The sequence below is a fragment of the Chlorocebus sabaeus genome, chromosome 10 (assembly GCF_047675955.1).
Source record: "Chlorocebus sabaeus isolate Y175 chromosome 10, mChlSab1.0.hap1, whole genome shotgun sequence".
In the NCBI taxonomy this organism is placed as follows: Eukaryota; Metazoa; Chordata; class Mammalia; order Primates; family Cercopithecidae; genus Chlorocebus; species Chlorocebus sabaeus.
In genome coordinates, this window is record NC_132913.1 from 118,289,885 (window position 1) to 118,309,522 (window position 19,638).

The 19,638-nt window shown below is 40.1% G+C and overlaps 1 protein-coding gene and 1 non-coding gene across 4 annotated transcripts in view; both read left to right on the forward strand.

Moving 5' to 3' along the window:
• Nucleotides 1–19,638, forward strand: part of CAB39 (calcium binding protein 39) — a 107,595-nt gene that overhangs the window by 32,798 nt on the left and 55,159 nt on the right. For all 3 annotated transcript variants that reach the window (XM_007966597.3, XM_038001400.2, XM_038001399.2), the window contains exon 2: nucleotides 13,523–13,679. In XM_007966597.3, the coding sequence (XP_007964788.1) occupies nucleotides 13,566–13,679 (114 nt within the window). In that variant the 5' untranslated portion in view covers nucleotides 13,523–13,565. The remainder of the gene's footprint in view (nucleotides 1–13,522; nucleotides 13,680–19,638) is intronic.
• Nucleotides 5,790–5,896, forward strand: LOC119625395 (U6 spliceosomal RNA). Its single transcript, XR_005241603.2, has one exon. It is a non-coding gene; the product is annotated as a U6 spliceosomal RNA (small nuclear RNA).

The window sequence follows — 19,638 nt, forward strand, 5'->3', positions numbered from 1 at the left end:
CCAGGTTTATATTCATGGCATAAACAATATTCAGGCAGACAAATTAGAGTTGCTCAGCAAAGGTTGTGAGTCCAGCTTTGGGGTAGCAATAGAGAAATTATAGGCACTTTGCTAGATTTCCTGCTCACTTACCCTCCAAGAGCATCTTGGTTCTGGCCTGTAACTCCTTTCTGCATAGGTTTCAGGTGAAATTTTTCTAGTTAACTCTTGGTTATTTATGTATCATTTCTGTGGGTTTTTTTTTTTTTTTGGTTGGTGTGATTTTTGTTTTGAGAAATGTTACTCAGTCCCACTCTGCAAATGTATCTGGGGTCTTATGCAAAGCAGCATGCCAAATGTTATAAGAATATAAAATGACTGTTAATATACAACTTTGCTCTCAAGAGGCTTCCAGATTAATTGGGAGTGATACATACATAACATAATAACACATAATCAAGATTTTTAAAATCTTACAGGTATAAGGAGGGTCTTACACTTTTACTGTGGAGATCTTTATGGAGAAGCTGGTGTTTGAAAGTGGTCTAGAGGCCTGGCGTGGTAGCTCATGCCTGTAATCCCAGCACTTTGGGGAGGCCGAGGCAGGTGCAGGAGAATCGCTTAAATCTGGGAGATAGAAGTTGCAGTGAGCTGAGATCACGTCACTGCACTCCAGTGTGGGCAACAGAGTGAGACTCTGTCTCAAAAAGAAAAAGAAAAAAGTGGTCTAGATATGGGCAGCATTTTGACAAGTAGAGGAGTGAGGGCATTTCTGAGGAGGGATTACCCACATTGGCATTGCTGTAGTTTCCAAAAATTACTTCAGGGAGAGAAGGGGAGAGGAGCACTATGAACCACTTGTTGATGGCAGTGCCCGTGGAACTGTGTCCTCTATAGATATTCTTCCTCTTACCTGCCATCAACAAGGTGAGTTTAATTGAATTGCAGTGGACAAAATGAAAACACATGTAGATTGGAGCAGTTAAGTAAGAAAGCTTTGAGACCCTGTAGAAGGAAAAGGTAGTGTTTATGTCTGAAACATGGATTACAGTGGTCATTTTGTAGTTAGGCATAAATCTAACTTTGAACTTCTTGGCAAATAAGGGGGAAAATTAGCGCATAATACAATGGATGATAGTTTACCTTTTATTACTATTTTTTAAATTATGAAATATGTAAGTATATACATATAGGCTGCAGTATAATGAATTTCCAGCTTCAACAGTTAATACTTTGCTTGCTGTTTCATCTCTCCCCCGCTTTGTTCTCTCAGAGAGGTGAAACTAAAGTATTTTAAAGGAAATCCCAAATCACTCATACTTCCACATGTATGTCTAACTGATAAGGATATTTTTTATATACATTACTATGTTTCATCATAATACCTAACAAAATTAACAGTAATTCCTTAATTGTCATACCCAGTGTATAATTTCCCTGATTGCCACCGTATCTTTTTTTCAATTGGTTTATTTGAATCAGGATCCAGGGAGGGCCCATGCATTGTATTTGACTATATGAGGCTTTTATTATTTTAGTCTCTGCTGTCTTTTTTTTTTTTTTCCTTTTTCTCACGTTATTTGCTTTTTTGGAGAAACCTAACGTCTGTCTTGTGAAGTGTCCCATTTTCTGGGTTTAATTTACTGCTTCCCTGTGGTGATGTTAAACTTGTTCCTTCCTCTTGTTGCTTGTAGACTGACCACTAGATCTAGAAGCTTGATTTGATTCAGAATTGTAGTTGGGCTGGGGTGGGAGGGGAGAATCAGATTTTGATAGATGATGCTTTGTGCTTCCTATTGTGTCGTATCATGAGTCACACTGGTGTATGGTTGTCCTAATGGATTAGTGTTGTCCATGTACTTAGCCTGTGTATCCTCTATGAAATTCCCCATCAGCCTTTCACCTAATGGTTAAGGCCATTGGTGATTGTTGCCTAGTTTCATTATTTCATCAAGAATTACAAAATGGGCTTGGTGCGGTGGCTCACACCTGTAATCCCAGCACTTTGGGAGGCCAAGGCAGGTCGATCACTTGAGGCCAGGAGTTCGAGACCAGCCTGGCCAGCATGGCGAAACGCTGTCTCTACTAAAAATACAAAAATTAGCTGGGCATGGTGACACACACTTGTAGTCCAAGCTACATAGGGAGGCTGAGGCACAAGAATCGTTTGAACCTGAGAGACAGAGTTTGCAGTGAGCTGAGATCATGCTACTGTGCTCCAGCCTGGGCAGTAGAGTGAGACTGTTTCCAAAAAGAAAGAAAGAAAAAAAAATATATATATATAACAAAATGGTAATTTTTTTCTTTCCACACTTACTAGTTATGAATCTCCTATAAAGAACTTTCCCTTGTCATCTATTTGGTTATCCTGAAATATAGTCTGTACATAAAAAAGCAGGATAAATGTGCATCCCTCCCTCTTTTTTTTGAGTATTGCATTGTTGCCTTCACAACCTCCAAGGTAACCAGTGAAAATTATTTCTAGTATTATTATAATTGTAATGGGCTCTAATGTTTTACATATATTCTTATATATACATGTTACTATTAAATATACAATATTTTAATGTATGCAAATTCTTGATTTCCACGTTAATGCATTGTAATAATTATTTTTTTATCTCAAATTCTACCATCTTAGGCCTTTGCAGCACTTTTCAACTTAGCTCCTGTGCCTTTTTTAGCATGACCTCATAAGTACAGTATTTGCTCTCTGGAGTAGCATATCCCTGGCTCATCTTGAGTATTTCCTACTCTTTCATGAAATCTTGGTTTCTTTTAGTAGGAAATGATCATGTGCTGATTTTTTTAAAATACACTTTTATATTAGGAAAAAAAAATGCACATTGTAAATGCTTAACCTTAAGAAAAATATAAATATCAAGTCATGTTCTCACTACCCGTTATTAACCTTTGATATTTTTTCCCTTAGCATATCCCTCTGCATATATAAAGATGGAATTATATGTATGCAAACTTATATTCAAAGTGTTTTCACTTAAGAGGAGTTGTAAACATTTTTTCATGTCAATAGAAATCCTCAGAAGCATTGATTTTAAATTACTTCTGAATGTTCAGTTCTATTCGCTGAGAAATCCGGTTGGTTTTCCTTTTCGTACTGTATTAAATAACTATTCAGTGGCCATCTTTGTATATAAATCTTAAAGAAGTAATAGATTATGAGGATACACTCGTAGAAGTGTAATTGCGGGCTTAGAAACATTTTTAAGGTTACTGATACATATGAATATATTGATTATAGTATGAAAGATACTGGACAACCTGACAGACACTGCCTAAGAGTTGATAAAAACCTGCTTTGAAGTCCCAGCTTTTTCGCTTTACTAGCTAGCTTCATGATACTTGAACAAACTAGCCAATAATTTTAAGACTTAGTTTACTCATCTGTAGAATGGAAATAATAGAACTTCTTGTAGTAATGAACGAATGGAAAATCCCACGGTTACTTTCAGGATCAAAATAAATAATAGTTCATTCTACAGATATTCTACAAATGTGTGCCTTCTGTGGTTTCAGTGTTGTTTGTTTCCATCAAAACTTATGCTGAGGCTTGGTCCCTAATGTGGCAGTGTTGGGAGGAGATATCTTTAAGAGCTGATTAGGTCATTAAGAGGAAGTAATGCCTTTCTCCCATGATTGAGTTCTCAGTGTTTTGGGACTGGATTAGTTAATGCCAAAGCAGGTTTTAATAAAGTGAGGCCACCTCTGCTGTTTGGTCTCTTCACATACGTCCACCTCTTCTTCTCCACCATGTTAAGATACAGCACAAAACCCTCACCAGAAGCTGACCAGACGCTGCCACCTGATCTTGTACCTCTCAGCCTCTAGAATTGTGAGCTAAATAAATCTCTTTCCTTTATAAATTACCCCAAATTTCAACTGCTTCTTAAAGCTACTCTCGATTTATTTTAATGGAACCTAAGTTACCACCTTTTTTTTTTTTTAACTTCTCCGTATGTAGTTCTCAATTTTATTTTTATTTAAAAAATTTTTAGGCCCGGTGCGGTGGCTCAAGCCTGTAATCCCAGCACTTTGGGAGGCCAAGACGGGCGGATCACTAGGTCAGGAGATGGAGACCATCCTGGCTAACACGGTGAAACCCCGTCTCTACTAAAAAACACAAAAAACTAGCCGGGCGAGGTGGCGGGTGCCTGTAGTCCCAGCTACTCAGGAGGCTGAGGCAGGAGAATGGCGTAAACCTGGGAGGCGGAGCTTGCAGTGAGCTGAGATCCGGCCACTGCACTTCAGCCTGGGCGACAGAGCCAGACTCTATCTCAAAAAATAAAAAATAAAAATAAAAAAATTTTTTTTTAGTTATCACAACTTAGTTGCAGCTAAGAAAGGCTTGCTTCCCATTCGTCCAAAAGCTAAATCAAGACTTTTAGATGTAGGCTTAAATAGAACAATAAGGTCATTCATTTTATTCCATTTTATATTGCTATCCAGTTTATATAATAGATATGCAGATACAGTTGCTAAGCACTTTTTAATTCTTATACCATATTGTGAAGTAGCTATTGCTTTTCCCATTTTAGAGATAAGGAAAAGGGGGCTTAGAAATGTCTAAGTCAGTTGAGGCATAACAAAGTCAGGATTTGAACCCAGGCTATCTTTAAAGCCCGTGTAATTAACTACTGTGCTTTAAATAATTGTTCTGTACTACCAGATAGGTAAGTCTAGCATCTAACACAGTATCTGTAAATAGTTACTGTTTTAACTAAGTAACATTAACACTGGAAGCAGGGGATTAAGTCTTAGAGCCAGCTGTCTAAAAAGAATGTGTTCATGCGTGTACTGCATTTCACTCTCCATGACTGCTTAAGAACCTTAATAATCCTTGTAGGCAACTATCTTATGGTGTGTGGGGTTTTTTCTTTGTGCTTTTTGTATTTGACCACGAAGTTCGTGAGTCAGATCTAACACATATGTTAGTGTAGAGTCTTGTGAGCTCAGCTGTCTAGGAATGTGTTGTCATTCAGCAGCTTTTCATTATTGTCTCTAAACACATACGCCCACATCCATACACACCAGAATGTTGTCTTGAGAGCAGGCACTCTTGATGCTTAAGTTTGTGGCATATAGTAATTACACAGTATTGGAGTGAATGAATGTTCTGCTGACTGGCTTATGGACCTTTTGAGTTCTTTTCAGTATTTGTCAATACATAGGTGAATAGGAGTGTGTCACATAACCCAAAAGCAGTCAGATCTCCAAAGATGCGCAGTACCTAACAGGCCTAACTTTAATGGTGTGGGCTTTTGTTTTCCTAATGGGTATCCTGTATATTCTCTAGCACTTTCTTGGGATGTTGCTTTGTACTCTTGAAAATATTCTTGAGAATATTAATGTAATAGAGCAGTGATTTGGTGTCTTTGTTCTTCGTAAGATAGAAGTGGCCATTTCTAGTGTCATCTGGTCTCCATCTGTTTTGGAAAAGAGAGTAGACTTCAGTACCAAAAACCCCCACAAATACAAAGCAAGTAATAAAAAGGATAATATATATCAAACTAATAATGCTGTCTCTTACAGGCTTTTCAGGTGACTTTCACTTTCTACCTTATGTAATCCTGTAATGTTTGAATTTTGCATAATGAGCAGTATAACCGTTTTTTAAAAGCTAGAATTTTAACTCTCTGTGATGGACTTAGATGCAGGAGTAGATGGAAAGACTTTCATATTCTGACCCCCCACCCCCACACACACACCCCCAACCTCAAAGGATATGGAAACTAGCAGAAGGATTTGCTTATGTGCTTTTAAAAAGCAATGCCTTTTTAAAAGTGATTTCAGTGCTCGCTTTGGTGGCACATACCCTAAAATTGGAACGATACAGAGAAGATTAGCATGGCCCCTGCACAAAGATGACACACAAACTTGTGAAACGTTACATATTTACCCCCCAAAAAGTAAATAAATAAATAAATAAATAAATTTCAGTGGTCAGTAAATGTCCCAAGCACGGACAATCAGATCTCCCGCAACATCTCTGTCTTAGTCCATTTGTGCTGCTGTAACAAAATACATGAGTCTGGGTGATTTGTAAAGAACAGAAATTTATTTCTCACAGTTCTGAAGGCTAAGTCCAAGATCAAGGTGCTGGCATTCGGAGTCTGAGGAGGGCTGCATCTCACATGACGAAAGGCAAAAGGTCAAAATAGGGATAAGTGCCATGTCTTCACAATGACAGAAGAGAGCAATCCACTCCTGTAAGCCTTCGTTATAGTGACAGGAGGGCAGAGTCCTCATGACCTAAACACCTCCCATTAGTTTCCACTTGCCAACACTTGCATTGGGAATTAAATTTCCAACCCATGAATTTTGAGGTATATTCAGACCATAGTATCCCCTAGAGGTGATACTGACCCTATTGACAACTCCTGGCCTTTGTGGAGAATGGCAAGAGTCTACCCTTGATGTCTGTAAAGATAGATTTAGAAAACAGAGTTGACTGAAATCATGAACTGAATATACGTGGAAGAGTTGAGTAGAGTTTGCTATGACAACCAAGTTTAGTGATGGGGTGAACACTGGATCCATTCACTCTGAAGGGGAACATTGAAAAAGAAGAAGGACTTAGATGAGATTTGGAGGACATCTATAAGGAGCAGCAGTTGGAAAGGTAGGCCATTGGTCTGGTCGGAAATGGAGTTCAGATTGTTGAAACCATAGATGAGATCACCCAGAGAGAATATAGGGTAAGGTGACAGCCAAGAGTGGAACCTTAAAGGACAACAACATTGGAGTAGAGATGAGTCATGAATTAAATGCAGAAAGGAAAATAAATAAATGGATGGATGGACGCAGGAAAGGAAAGGGCATCGGGAGAGAGAATAAAACAATTAGCGGAGAGCAATGCATGAATGCGAAAGGGGGAAGCTAAATGTCCATGCAGATTCAGCTTGCAGTGTCGTAAGTGTTCATTTTATATGAAAGTAATATGTTAACATTCCCCGACACCACCACTTTGGGATTCAAGCATATACCAATAATTACCATTAGAAGGAAGCCTATCCCCATAGTAGGTATGGATTGCCACAGCCCACTTTAGAATCCTGTCAGTGTCCGGCTTTGTCCCAGTCACATTAATAATTTTGGCTTAGCCCACAGAATCCTGCTGAGGTTTATTATAAACCATTTTTTGGCCGGGCGTGGTGGCTTACGCCTGTAATCCCAGCACTTTGGGAGGCTGAGGTGGGTGGATCCTGACATCAGGAGTTCTAGACCAGCCTGGCCAACATGGTGAAAACCCGTCTCTACTAAAAATACAAAAATTAGCCAGGTGTGGTGGCACAAGTCTCTTGTCCCAGCTACTGGGGAGACTGAGGCAGAATTGCTTGAACCCAGTAGGTGAAAGTTATAGTGAGCCGAGATTGCGCCACTGCACTCCATCCTGGGCAACAGAGCAAGACTCCATCTCAAAAAAAAAATTAATGGACAAGAGAATTGTATTTGAAAGCCAAATGAATTTTTTAATTAAAAATCTGTTTCTGTTCATTTTCTTCATGAACTTCAGTTATGTCCAAAACATAGTTAAGGCTGTTTTAAAGCAATATTAAGAAAAACATAGAACATACAGAAAAGTTAACTAACAATGAAAACCCACACACCCACCAACCATCCAAATTTTAAAATTGCAATTTTACTATATTTGCAAATTTGGTACTCTGGCTTAGAAGTAGTTTGGGGAGCAGAAAGGACATCAGTGTGTCTGGACCTCTAGGATCAAGGCTAGAGGCTGTGCTGTGAGTTGCAGATAGGTAAAACCTAGAGGGCCATGGTAAGGAATTTGGATTTTATTTTTAAATTTTTTTCCCATAGGTTATTGAGATACGGATAGTATTTGGTTACATAAGTTCTTTAGTGGTTTGTGAGGTTTTGGTGCACGCACCATCCAAGCAGTATAGACTGTACCATATTTGTAGTCGTCATCTTCTTCCTCTTCCTCTTCCTTTTCCCTTTCCTCTTCTTCCCCTTTCCCTCCTCCTTCCCCTTTCCCTCCTTCTTCCCCTTCCCCTCCTTCCCCTTTTCCTCTTCCTTCCCTTTCCCCTCCCCCCCCCCCCGCCCTCCTTCCCCTCCTCCTCCTTCGCTTTCCCATCCTCCTCCTTCGCTTTCCCCTCCTTCTCCTTCCCCTCCTCCTCCTTCTCCCTCTGTTGCTCAGCCTGGAGTGCAGTGGCATCATCTCAGCTCACTGCAACCTACGCCTCCCAGGTTCAAGCAATCCTCCTGCCTCAGTCCCCCTAATAGCTGGGATTACAGGCACGTGCCACCATGCCTGGCTAATTTTTGTATTTTTAGTAGAGACGGGGTTTTGCCATGTTGGCCAGGCTGGTCTCAAACTCCTGACCTCAGGTGATCCACCTGCCTTGGCCTCCAAAATGGTGGGATTACAGCCGCGAGCCGCCGCTTCCGGCCTGTTCGTAGTCTTCTATCCCTCGCCCCCTTCCCCACAAGTCCCCAAAGTCCATTGTATCATTCTTAATGCCTTTGCGTTGTCAAAGCTTAGCTCCCACATATCAGTGAGAACATGCTTGGTTTTCCATTCTTGAGTTACTTCACTTAGAATAATAGTCTCCAGTCTCATCTAGATTGCTGCAAATGCTGTTAATTCATTCCTGTTTATGGCTTAGTAGTCCGTCATATATATATATATATACACACACACATACACACGCACACCCCACAGTTTCTTTATCCACTCATTGATTGATGGGCATTTGGATTGGTTCCATGATTTTCCTCTGGGTAGATGCCCAATAGTGGGATTGCTGGATTAAGTGGTAGTTCTACCTTTAGTTCTTTAAGGAATCTCCACATTGTTTTCCACAGTGGCTGTACTAGTTTACATTCCCACCAGGAGTGTAGAGGTGTTCTCTGATTACCACATCCATGCCAACATGTATTTGTTTATTGATTTTTTGATTATGGCCATTCTTGCAGGAGTGAGGTGGTATCGTATTGTGGTTTTGGTTTGCATTTCCCTTATCATTAGTGATGCTGAGCATTTTTTCGTATGTTCATTGGCCATTTGTATATCTTCTTTTGAGAATTGTCTGTCTATGTCCTTAGCCCACTTTTTGATGGGATTGTTTATTTTTTTCTTACTGATTTGTTTGAGTTTGTTGTAGATTCTGGGTATTAGTCCTTTGTCTCGGATGTATATTGTGAAGATTTTCTCCCACTCTGGGTTGTCTATTTACTCTGCTAACTGTTCTTTTGCCATGCAAAAGCACTTTAAGCTCCAGCTATTTATCTTTGCTTTTATTACATTTGCTTTTGGGTTTTTTGTCATGGAATTTGGATTTTATTCTAAGGGCAGTGAAAAATTATTGAAGATCTTAACCAGTGGATTCGTGTTATTCCCTTAAATTCCTCCAAATATGTAGTAAAGGAAATATTGCTGATGATAAAGGGGAGATGAGAAAGGTAGGTGGATTGTTATGGTGAAATGTATCTTTAAACTGCTGGGACCCTTCTCGAACCATTGCTACTTCCAACTTGGGCATCTCCATACTCTAGGGATTGTCAGTTTCAAAACTCAGACATGTGCCCATGTGCTTCACATCCTTCAAGGTCACAGAACACTCCAAATGGCTTGATGGTGGACCAGGCCCTTTGGAAGGCAGCGTCCCCCCCGGGATAAAGCAGTACCAACTGGAGTCCACTCTTAAAGGTGCCTTTGCTATCACTTGAGCATTGTCTGAAGGTCACACACGATCCTGTGAAGGAATTAACTCCTGTGTTGCTTAACAGCTGGGATGGATTCTAAGAAATGCATCAGGCAGTTTCGTCGTCGTGCAAATGTCATAGAGTGTACAGTACTTACATAAACCTAGATGGTATAGTCAGCTACCTAGTAATCTATGTGATATAGCCTGTTGCTCCTAGGCTGTAAACCTGTATAGCATGTTACTGTGTTGAATACAGTAGATATTTGTAGCACAAAGCACTAAGTGATAGGAACTTTTCAGCTCCATTGTAATCTTATGGGACCACTGTCATGTAATGCAGTCAATCATTGACTGAAACCTTATCAGGCAGCTACATGACTGTGTAAGATAATTAAGCTTGATACTTAGCAAACCTGAACATAAGAAACAAATTCTGTAATGCAGAAGTTTTGGGGAGTGTTATTTCCTGGTTTTTGCCTACCAAAATCTTGGGTAATTATATTAAGAGTTGATGAGCCTAAGGACATACATGATTTTTGAGAATTATTACACTCATACTTTAAAGAGGATAGTTTTTAACTGTTTTATTTATTTATTTATTTATTTATTATTTTTGAGATAGAGTTTTGCTCTGTCACCCAGGCTGGAGTGCAGTGGTGTGATCTCAACTCACTGCAACCTCCCCCTCCTGGTTCAAGCGATTCTCCTGCCTCAGCCTCGTGAGTAGCTGGGATTACAGGTGCACGCCACCACGCCCAGCTGATTTTCATATTTTTAGTAGAGATGGGGTTTCAATATGTTGGTCAGGGTGGTCTTGAACTCCTGACCTCGTGATCTGCTGGCCTCGTCCTCCCAGAGTGCTAGGATTACAGGTGTGAACCACCACGCCCGGCCTTTAACTGTATTTTTAAAACTAAATCATGAAAAATGATTTATTTACCAATGTATTGGATCCTACTGAGGAATGTCACTTCTTGTTTTGGGTAGTTGTTACTGTGTTTCTTTTCCTTCTTATTTAAATTTAAGTCAGGGTCTTACTCTGTCACTCAGGCTGGAGTGCAGTGGTACGGTCACCACCTCTTAGGCTCAAGTGATGCTCCAACCTCAGCCTTCCAGTTAGCTGGCTGGGCTCACACGTATGCACCACCATGCCCAGCTAATTTTTAAATTTTTTGTAGAGACAGGGTCTCGCTATGTTGCCTAGGCTGGTCTCAAACTCCTGACCTCAGGCAGTCCCTCCACCTCAGACTCCCAAAGTGCTGAGATTACAGTTGTGAGCCACCTCACCTGGCCTGTATTTCTATAGAATACAGTCTTACTTGTTCATATGTTCTGTAAAATCTTAGCTGCCTGGTATATTAATTAACAGAAATAATTGTGTCGTGCCTCCCCTTGCCCACACAGAAGTATTTTATATATGTGTTCTTTTTGGTGGCTGTACTCTTTCTGCTATAACCAACTTTTGATGTGTGGTAGGACTTGTAAACCTCTGTTACCCTGGAAAGTCACATCTTTCACCATTGAGCCAGAGCTGAAAATATCTCTGTTGCATAGCACCGTAACACTTCCTGCAAAATACCATTTAAACATTCCCACCCTCCACATCACTGCTATTATTTGCAGAGTTACAGATAGGAAAGATAATATTTTCGGAGGACATGTTGTGAGTGTGATACACTGTTTATGGAGAAGCAACCTGCATGCCCCCCCCTCCACGCCCACTCCCCTGCCCAAAGGAAAAAGTAATGATCCAGGAAAAGGAAAAGAACGACCCAGGCTTTTTGTCCCGTCTAGCTTGTAGAGCAATCATATGACAGCTAGTTGAGAGTGACTCCCCTAACATCAGTTCAAATTTTTAGGCATAGGAAAGTTATTTAGAAGTGGACTTAAACATCTTTGGATTTTATGGCTGGGCATGGTGGCTCACACCTGTAATCCCAGCACTTTGGGAGGCCAAGGTGGGTGGATACCTTGAGGCCAGGAGTTGAGACCAGTGTAGCCAATATGGTGAAAACCCATCTCTACTAAAAATACAAAAATTAGCTGAGTTGGTTGCTCACACCTATAGTCCCAGCTACTTGGGAGGCTAACGCTGAAGCCCAAAAATCGCTTGAACCTGGGAGATGGAGGTTACAGTGAGCCAAGATTGTGCTACTGTACTCCAACCTGGGTGACACAGCGAGACTCTCAAAAAAAAAAAAAATTCTTGGATATTTAAGAACCTATGACAAAGGACATGCATTAAACTGTTTCTCTTTGGTTAATGAAAATGTGGTTTTAATTTTATCAAAAAAGGATTTACAAGGTGACAGAAGGTGAGATAGGCAATATTTGGGGTTAGAGATGGGTCGGAACAGTTCACATCAGAACATGTTGAGAAATAACATACTCGTTTATGATTTAGTTGTAGGCTTGACATTAGCATTCATTTACATGTTTTAAACATTCTTTATAAACAAATATGTAAGTCACTCTTTCAAACTTAAGGGAAAAGCACGCAAGTTTGTTCATCAAATGAAATATTAGGCAAAGCTCAGAAGAAGTGTTATAGTATGCAATGGATGTATTTTTGTGTTTATATAGAAGGAAAACCGTAGGGTTGGGGTGTCTGAGAGCCAACTTTTCTTACTTGGGTGTATGTGGGGAGCACCTTGGGCAGTTAAATATAGGATTTTGAAACTTAGAAAACCACTGACCTAAATGATCCATAAGGTTTTTCTAAAAAGTGTCATCTTTTGGTGTGTGATACGAGACTGTTTAGTGCCTATGAGTTTAACTTCTAGTTTTTTTTTTTACTGAAAAATGGTTAACTTCCAACATGTTCCCCAGTCACTTCCATTGTTTGTCTTGTTAACTTTGTTTCTTCATAGTGCCTTCTTGGAATAGTTTCATGTCCTCCTTTTGGATGATGTAATACTGTGGTTTATGTGGTTGAAATGTTGTTTTCTACTACACCCCCAAAATTAAGAACTTCTAGAAGTTCATCATCCCCAGGGTTTTATCCAGCGAGTTCTTTCATAGGAGATGGTCAAATCCAGGCAAATACATGTTGACAACTGTCACATAGGGGATTAGAAGATTTAATGGGAGATTTTTCCCCCATCCAGCCTTCTCTCTAGCTCTGAGACCCTGTGACTGCCTGAATAAGAGGGACGGGTATGCCGAGGAAGTGTGTGTCATATTCGGGGCAACCCACTGGGTGCTTAGGAGGAGCAGCATGAACACCGGGAAAAGAGCGTCTGGAGAGACCTAGATAGTAGGCTGTTGCTAGTGCTGTTTGGCTAAACACACTACCTAAGTTTTTGCCTCAGTTGCCTCAGCTATAAAATAGATAACTGTCATTTTGATGTACAGTGTAGTGATAAAGGATACTTTGGATCAAGACAGATCTGAGCTTGTTCGACCACTTAGTACCTTGAGCCTGACTCTCAACCTTGCTAAACTTCACCAGTAAACAGGAGCAGGAGATTGTTAGAAAGGGTTTCATGAAATGATGAATTCTAGTGCTCAGCATCAGGCCTGGCAGTAACAGTTGCCCTGTGAGTGGGAGCTGCTGCTCTCTACCTCAGTAGCATCAGGCAGTGTATTCATCCCCATTTGGGTGGTTAGGAGAGCAGTTGATTTGAAGGAAAGAAAAACAAAGTGTTTTGAAAAATACAGTGTTCTGTAATTCTAAGACATCTGTGTATTATCATTTCTTGTATATATTTGTGGATTTCCCTGTTCCTACTGATTTTGAAAGTTATGTAAAATGACTTTCCTAAACACGGGTTTTCTTCCCAGATTAGGATTTAGAAAGTCTGTCTTCCATTGATCCCAGTGTTTGCTCACATGAACCTTGTGCTGTGTTCTAGGTAGCACAGGTGGAGTGCAGCGGAGGCCCCTCCCGCTGCCGTCATGCCGTTCCCGTTCGGAAAGTCTCACAAATCTCCAGCAGACATTGTGAAGAATCTGAAGGAGAGCATGGCTGTTCTGGAAAAGCAAGACATTTCTGATAAAAAAGCAGAAAAGGTATGGATTTGGCTTTATTTATATTTGAAATCTCTTAATTAACAAATGCAAGACACCTTACGTGAGAAATCAGTAAGTCCCAATTTGGGTTTATTTTGGATTTTAAAAATAACATCGAAAAGCAGCATATCCTGCTGTTGCAACATACTAAAATTCTGTACTTTCATCTAACAAATAGATTTCTAACTGTTCTCTCAGGTTTTCAAGTTTACTTAAATTGTGTTTATTTCATTCTTGAAGTGTTTGATTCTTATTTATTATTACTAATTACTTTTGTAGAGACAGGGTTGTGCTATGTTGCCCAGGCTAGTCTCAAACACCTAGCCTCAAGCGATCTTTCCACCTCTGCCTCCCAAAGTGCTAGAATTACAGTTATCAGTTATCTGCTTGGTTTGTTTGTAAAAGTTTTAGAGCAAGAACAGAAGGAAGTAAAAGTACACTTGAAAGAAGGCCAAGCAGGCAACTTGAGAGATATAAGTGCCACAGTTACCTGATTCTTGAAATCAGTGGTTCCCCCACAATCTTCCTGGGAGGACACCCCTCCTGGTTTTCTTCCTATATTTACTGTGTCCGTGCCAAGTGCCTCCAGCTACCCAGTCACCCCAGTCCAAAACCCAGCTTTCATCCCACTTGTGTCTTGCCCTCTCTTCCCTAAAACATAATTGTTCACTAAATCTTGTTCAACTCCCTAAATTGTTTATGAATCAATTCTGACTTCCATTCCTTCTAGAAGAAGATGTTCATACTCTTTGTGATTTTAGCAGTAGCCTTCTTACTGCACTTTCTAAAAATCATCTCTACTTTACATCTTCAGTGTAGATTCTTCTTGTAACACACAAGACCTTCGTGATCTGGTCTTTGTTTCTCTGAGTAAATTGTAGAGGTTTAGTGTCACTTACCCAAAATGCTTGGGATCAGAAGTGTTTCAGTGTTTGGATTTTTTTTGTTTTAAGGAATATTTGCATGTACGTAATGAGATCTTGGGGATGGGACCCATGTCTAAGTATGAAATTCATTTATGTTTTATATACACCTTATATACATAGATTGAAGGTAATTTTGTACAGTATTTAAAATTTGCATTAAATGAAGTTTGTGTACATTGAAGTATCAAAAGGCACAGATGTTACTCTTTCAGGCACCAGTGTCACAGTCTCTGGTTCTGTGGCATCATCATCATTCCTGACTCTGAATTTATATGCTACCGATAAGCAGCCATTTTCTTACACTTATTCACATGTAAGTACTTAACAGTAAAAAAATATGACATACCATTAATAATACCAGGCTGGAGTGCGATGGTACTAGAACTAAGGTGGTACCTTAGTTCAGGGTAACTAAGCAGCATAGTAGTTGTATCACTTGTATCTGTTCTAACCTCTTAGATAGAATGTCATAATCATTATTTGATTTGGGATTTCTGTTATAAGGATTATACTGCAGTGTAGAATGGATGCTTTCAGGTGAGTTGGAGGAGTATACAACTAATTATTCCTGCTCTAAATGGTCCTAGCTTCGGTACCTATGAGTTATCATTTCTGTTCTGTCTGTATTTTCCTTTGTTGCTTATTATTACCTTTTGGTATGTGCTGCTGGCTGATCTTAAGCTTACCCAGCTTCCTTTCATTTTCTCATTCTGTTCAATGTTTCTAATGCCCTTTGGACTAGGAAACTAGATTAATTGAAACAATTTATAATAAGAGAATATAGATTCTAAGATAACTTCCTTGGGTAAGGTAAGTGGTACTGTTTTTTGTTTTTTCTTTTTTGTTTTTGTTGTTGTTGTTGTTGTTGTTGTTTTCTGAGATGGAGTCTCGCTCTGTCGGCCAGGCTGGAGTGTAATGGCACGATCTCAACTCACTGCAACCTTTACCTCCGGGTTCAAGCAATTCTCCTGTCTCAGCCTCCAGAGTAGCTGGGGACTACAGGTGCCTGCCACCATGTCCGGCTAATTTTTGTAGTTTTAGTAGAGACGGGGTTTCACGATATTGGTCAGGCTGGTCTTGAACTCCTCATCTCAGGTGTTCCACCCACCTCAGCCTCCCAAAGTGCTGGGTTTACAGGTGTGAACCACCGTGCCCTGCTGGCAAGTGGTATTGTCAGCACAGGATTCAAGTACATTTCTCATTTTATCAGTCAATGGGATATAAAAATACAAAAAGTTTAGCTCCAGAAACTAGAAACAAAGTGACCTCGAGAAGTTAGAGGGGACTTTTGACTGAACCACATTAACATCTACTCACTCAGAGGGTGATAGCACATAACTTGGCCTCCCTCTCATGGCTGGACATCTTCAACTTCAGGAAGCACTCAGCAGTCCTAGTAGCCCACGGGCTTTGCACAAGTTGGAGGCAGCTACAGCCAGCAGAGAGCATGACTAGGCTCTAGAGGCAGTCGGGAGAGAGCAGACCCCACAGAGTAGACATGATACATGTCTGCTGGAACTGCCCTCAGTGCCTATTTCTTAATCCTTATCCTAAAACTGCAAATTGATGAAAGGGTAATGTGTATGTCCTATAAATTTAAAATGGTTCATCTTTCGTCTGTGGCTAAATATGTTGTCTACTCATTACATTCGTTCTATTCATCAGAATCATACTGAACACTTACTAAATGCTGGGTCAGATTTTAGTCACTGGGGATATAATACTCAATAAGATGGACAAGGTCTCTGCTCTTTTGTAGCTTCCGTTCTAATTAAGGAAAGCTGTACAGTAAATAAGTAAACATAACTGAGTAAGAATTTCAGTTGGCAGCAAGTGCCACAAAAGCAATCGAATGTACTGATGTGATGATAGAGACATTTCTTAAACTTTTGGGTCTCAGGACCCCCTTTACACTCTTAAATTATTGAAGACCGAAATGTGATTCGTGTAAGTATAGGTGTGTTATCTATTGATGCTACGCTATTATAAATTAAAACTGAAAAACTTAAAAATATTTATTAATACATTTAAAAGTAATAAGCTCATTATAAGTTATAATATGTTTTTATGAAAAATAACCATACTGTCCAAAACAAAAAATTTAGTGAGAAGTGTTAGCATTGTTTTAAGTTTTGAAAATCTCAGTGTCTGGCTTAATAGAAAACAGCTGGATTATCTTAGCTACATTTGTAGTCAAACTGCTCAAACATTTGCTTTAAGCATATAAAGAAAATGTATACCTAAAGTTGGGCTTGGTGGCTCACACCTGTAACTTTAACACCCTGGGAGGCCGAGGTGGGTGGATCACTTGAGGCCAGGAGTTCAAGACCAGCCTGGCCAACATGGCAAAACCTTGTCTCTACTAGAAATACAAAAATTAGCCGGGCACGGTGGCACACGCCTGTAGTCCCAGCTACTCAAGAGCCTGAGGCACAGAAGCTTCTTAAACCTGGGAGGCAGAGGTTGCAGTGAGCCGAGATGGTGCCACTGCACTCCAGCATGGATGACAAGTGAGATTCTGTCTCAAAAAAAGAAAAAGAAAACCTGGTCTCATAGCTGTGTAGTTAGAAAAAAGAGCAGTATTTTAATAGCCTTTCAGATACTGTAACATATTTAATACCACACAATAGGTGGTTTCTTGATTTGGTTACAGAACATTAAACTATATGAATCAACTTTTTATATTCGGTACTTTGAAAGAAACTTTTACCAGTACATGATTTTATAACATGTTTTGGTCATTTAGAAAGTACAAATGGTGGCTGGGCATGATGGCTCATGCCTGTAATCCCAGCACTTTGGGAGGCCGAGTCGAGTGGATCACTGGAGTTCAGGAGTTCGAGACTAGCATGATCAACATAGTGAAACCCCATCTCTACTAAAAATACAAAAATTAGCCGGGCGTGGTGGCGTGCTCCTATAGTCCCAGCTGCTCAGGAGGCTGAGGCATAAGAATTGCTTGAACGGGGGAAGCAGAGGTTGCAGGGAGCCAAGATCGTGTCACTGTACTCCAGCCTGGGTGACAGAGTAAGACTCTGTCTCATAAAAAAAAAGAAAGTACAATTGGTCCCCCACTTAAAATTTTTCAACTTTACAATGTTGCAAAATAGGTGTACATTCAGTAGAAACCATACTTTGAGTACCCATACAACCATTCTCTTTTTCACTTTCATAACAATATTCAATAAATTACATGAGCTATTCCACACTTTATTATAAAATAGGCTTTGTGTAAGAGGACTTTGCCCAATGATAGGCTATTGTATTCCGAGCACATTTCAGGTAAGCCATGCTAAGCTGTGATGTTCTGTGAATTGGGTGTGTAGTACATGCACTTTTGACTTAACAATATTTTCATCTTTTGATGGGTATATCTGCATGTAGCTCCATCATCAGTTAATGAGGAGCATCTGTGTTGGATCACTGACATAATACAGATCTCCCAGATGTTGACACATTATACAGATCATTAAGATTATTATTAAGATTAACATTTTAAAATAACGCTACTGATCTAGCTGGGCGCAGTGGCTCACGCCTGTAATCCCAGCACTTTGGGAGGCTGAGGCGGGCGGATCACAAGGTCAGGAGATTGAGACCATCCTGGCTCACACAGTGAAACCTGTCTCTACTAAAAATACAAAAAATCAGCCGGGCGTGGTGGCGGACGCCTGTAGTCCCAGCTACTTGGGAGGCTGAGGCAGGAGAATGGCGTGAACCCAGGAGGCGGAGCTTGTAATGAGCCAAAATCGTGCCACTGTACTCCAGCCTGGGCGACAAAGCGAGACTCTGTCTCCAAAAAAAAAAAAAACACCACTGATCTCATTAGAAGAGTCTTGAATATTGGGATGTGGTCAGACTTATTCATGATCTATTCAAATTTCAGAATTCAGATTTGGTAACAAATACAGTTCGTCGTTTTCCTTGAAATGACAGGTTCATTTTATTCATTTTAGAGAAAATATCTGCCAAATAATTCAAGTCTGAATAATTTGTCTTTCTTCCAATAACAAAAGCAGTTAGTTAAACTTACAGCTGAAATAATCACACAAGGACTTTTCTTTAAGATAACCAGTCATTCTATAAGGAGCCAAAAGTACTTTATATGTACATCCCAGTTGTTAACTCAAGTGTTAAAAATATTGTGTGTATATTCAAAGGTCAAGATTTAATAAAATTAATTTTTTACTGCTTCATGAGCATTCTTAAGTTGGACTTGTTTTTTGTTTCTTTCTTGAGACAGAGTCTCGCTCTGTCGCCAGGCTGGTGTGCCGTGGCACAATCTTGGCTCACTGCAACCGCCACCTCCTGGGTTCAAGAGATTCTCCTGCCTCAGCCTCCGAAGTAGGTGGGATTACAGGCGTGCACCACCATATTCAGCTAGTTTTTTTTTTTTTTTTGTATTTTTAGTAGAGACAGGGTTTCACCATGTTGGCCAGGATGGTCTCAATCTCCTGCCCTGGTGATCCACCCACCTCAGCCTCCCACTGGACTGACATTTTTTTAACTGAGTGCACGGTGATGAAGACTGCAATAACTGCCATAATAGTTTGGTGTCACTGCCTTGGTTCATGCCAAGGTGTCAGCACCATCAGTATAAATAGCAGTACAGAGGAAGGAAGTGCATGTCTTACATGAAAACAGCCTTGACCTTACAGACCCTTTGAAAGGGTCTTGAGGACGTCAAGTGTCCGCACTTTGAAAGGTACTATGATAGTTAAAAGACTGTGTTTGAGAGTGGCTGCAGGTAGGGAGAATGTCCTAATTTAGGTCGGTTATGTAGGGAAAGTCTTGTTGAGAAGGTGACATTGAAAATGAGTCTTCAATGATAGAAGCAAGTTTAGTCTCTGATGGAATCCATATCATCTGCTTGACTAAATGAGTGATTTTCAACCAGGGGCAATTTTGCCCTGAAGGGGACTCCTGTAATGTCAGGAGACATTACAAGTTGTAACACTAGGGGAATACTGCTACTGGCATCTACTTAGTACAGGCTAGAGATGCTACTAAACATGGAATGAATAGCCCCCCAC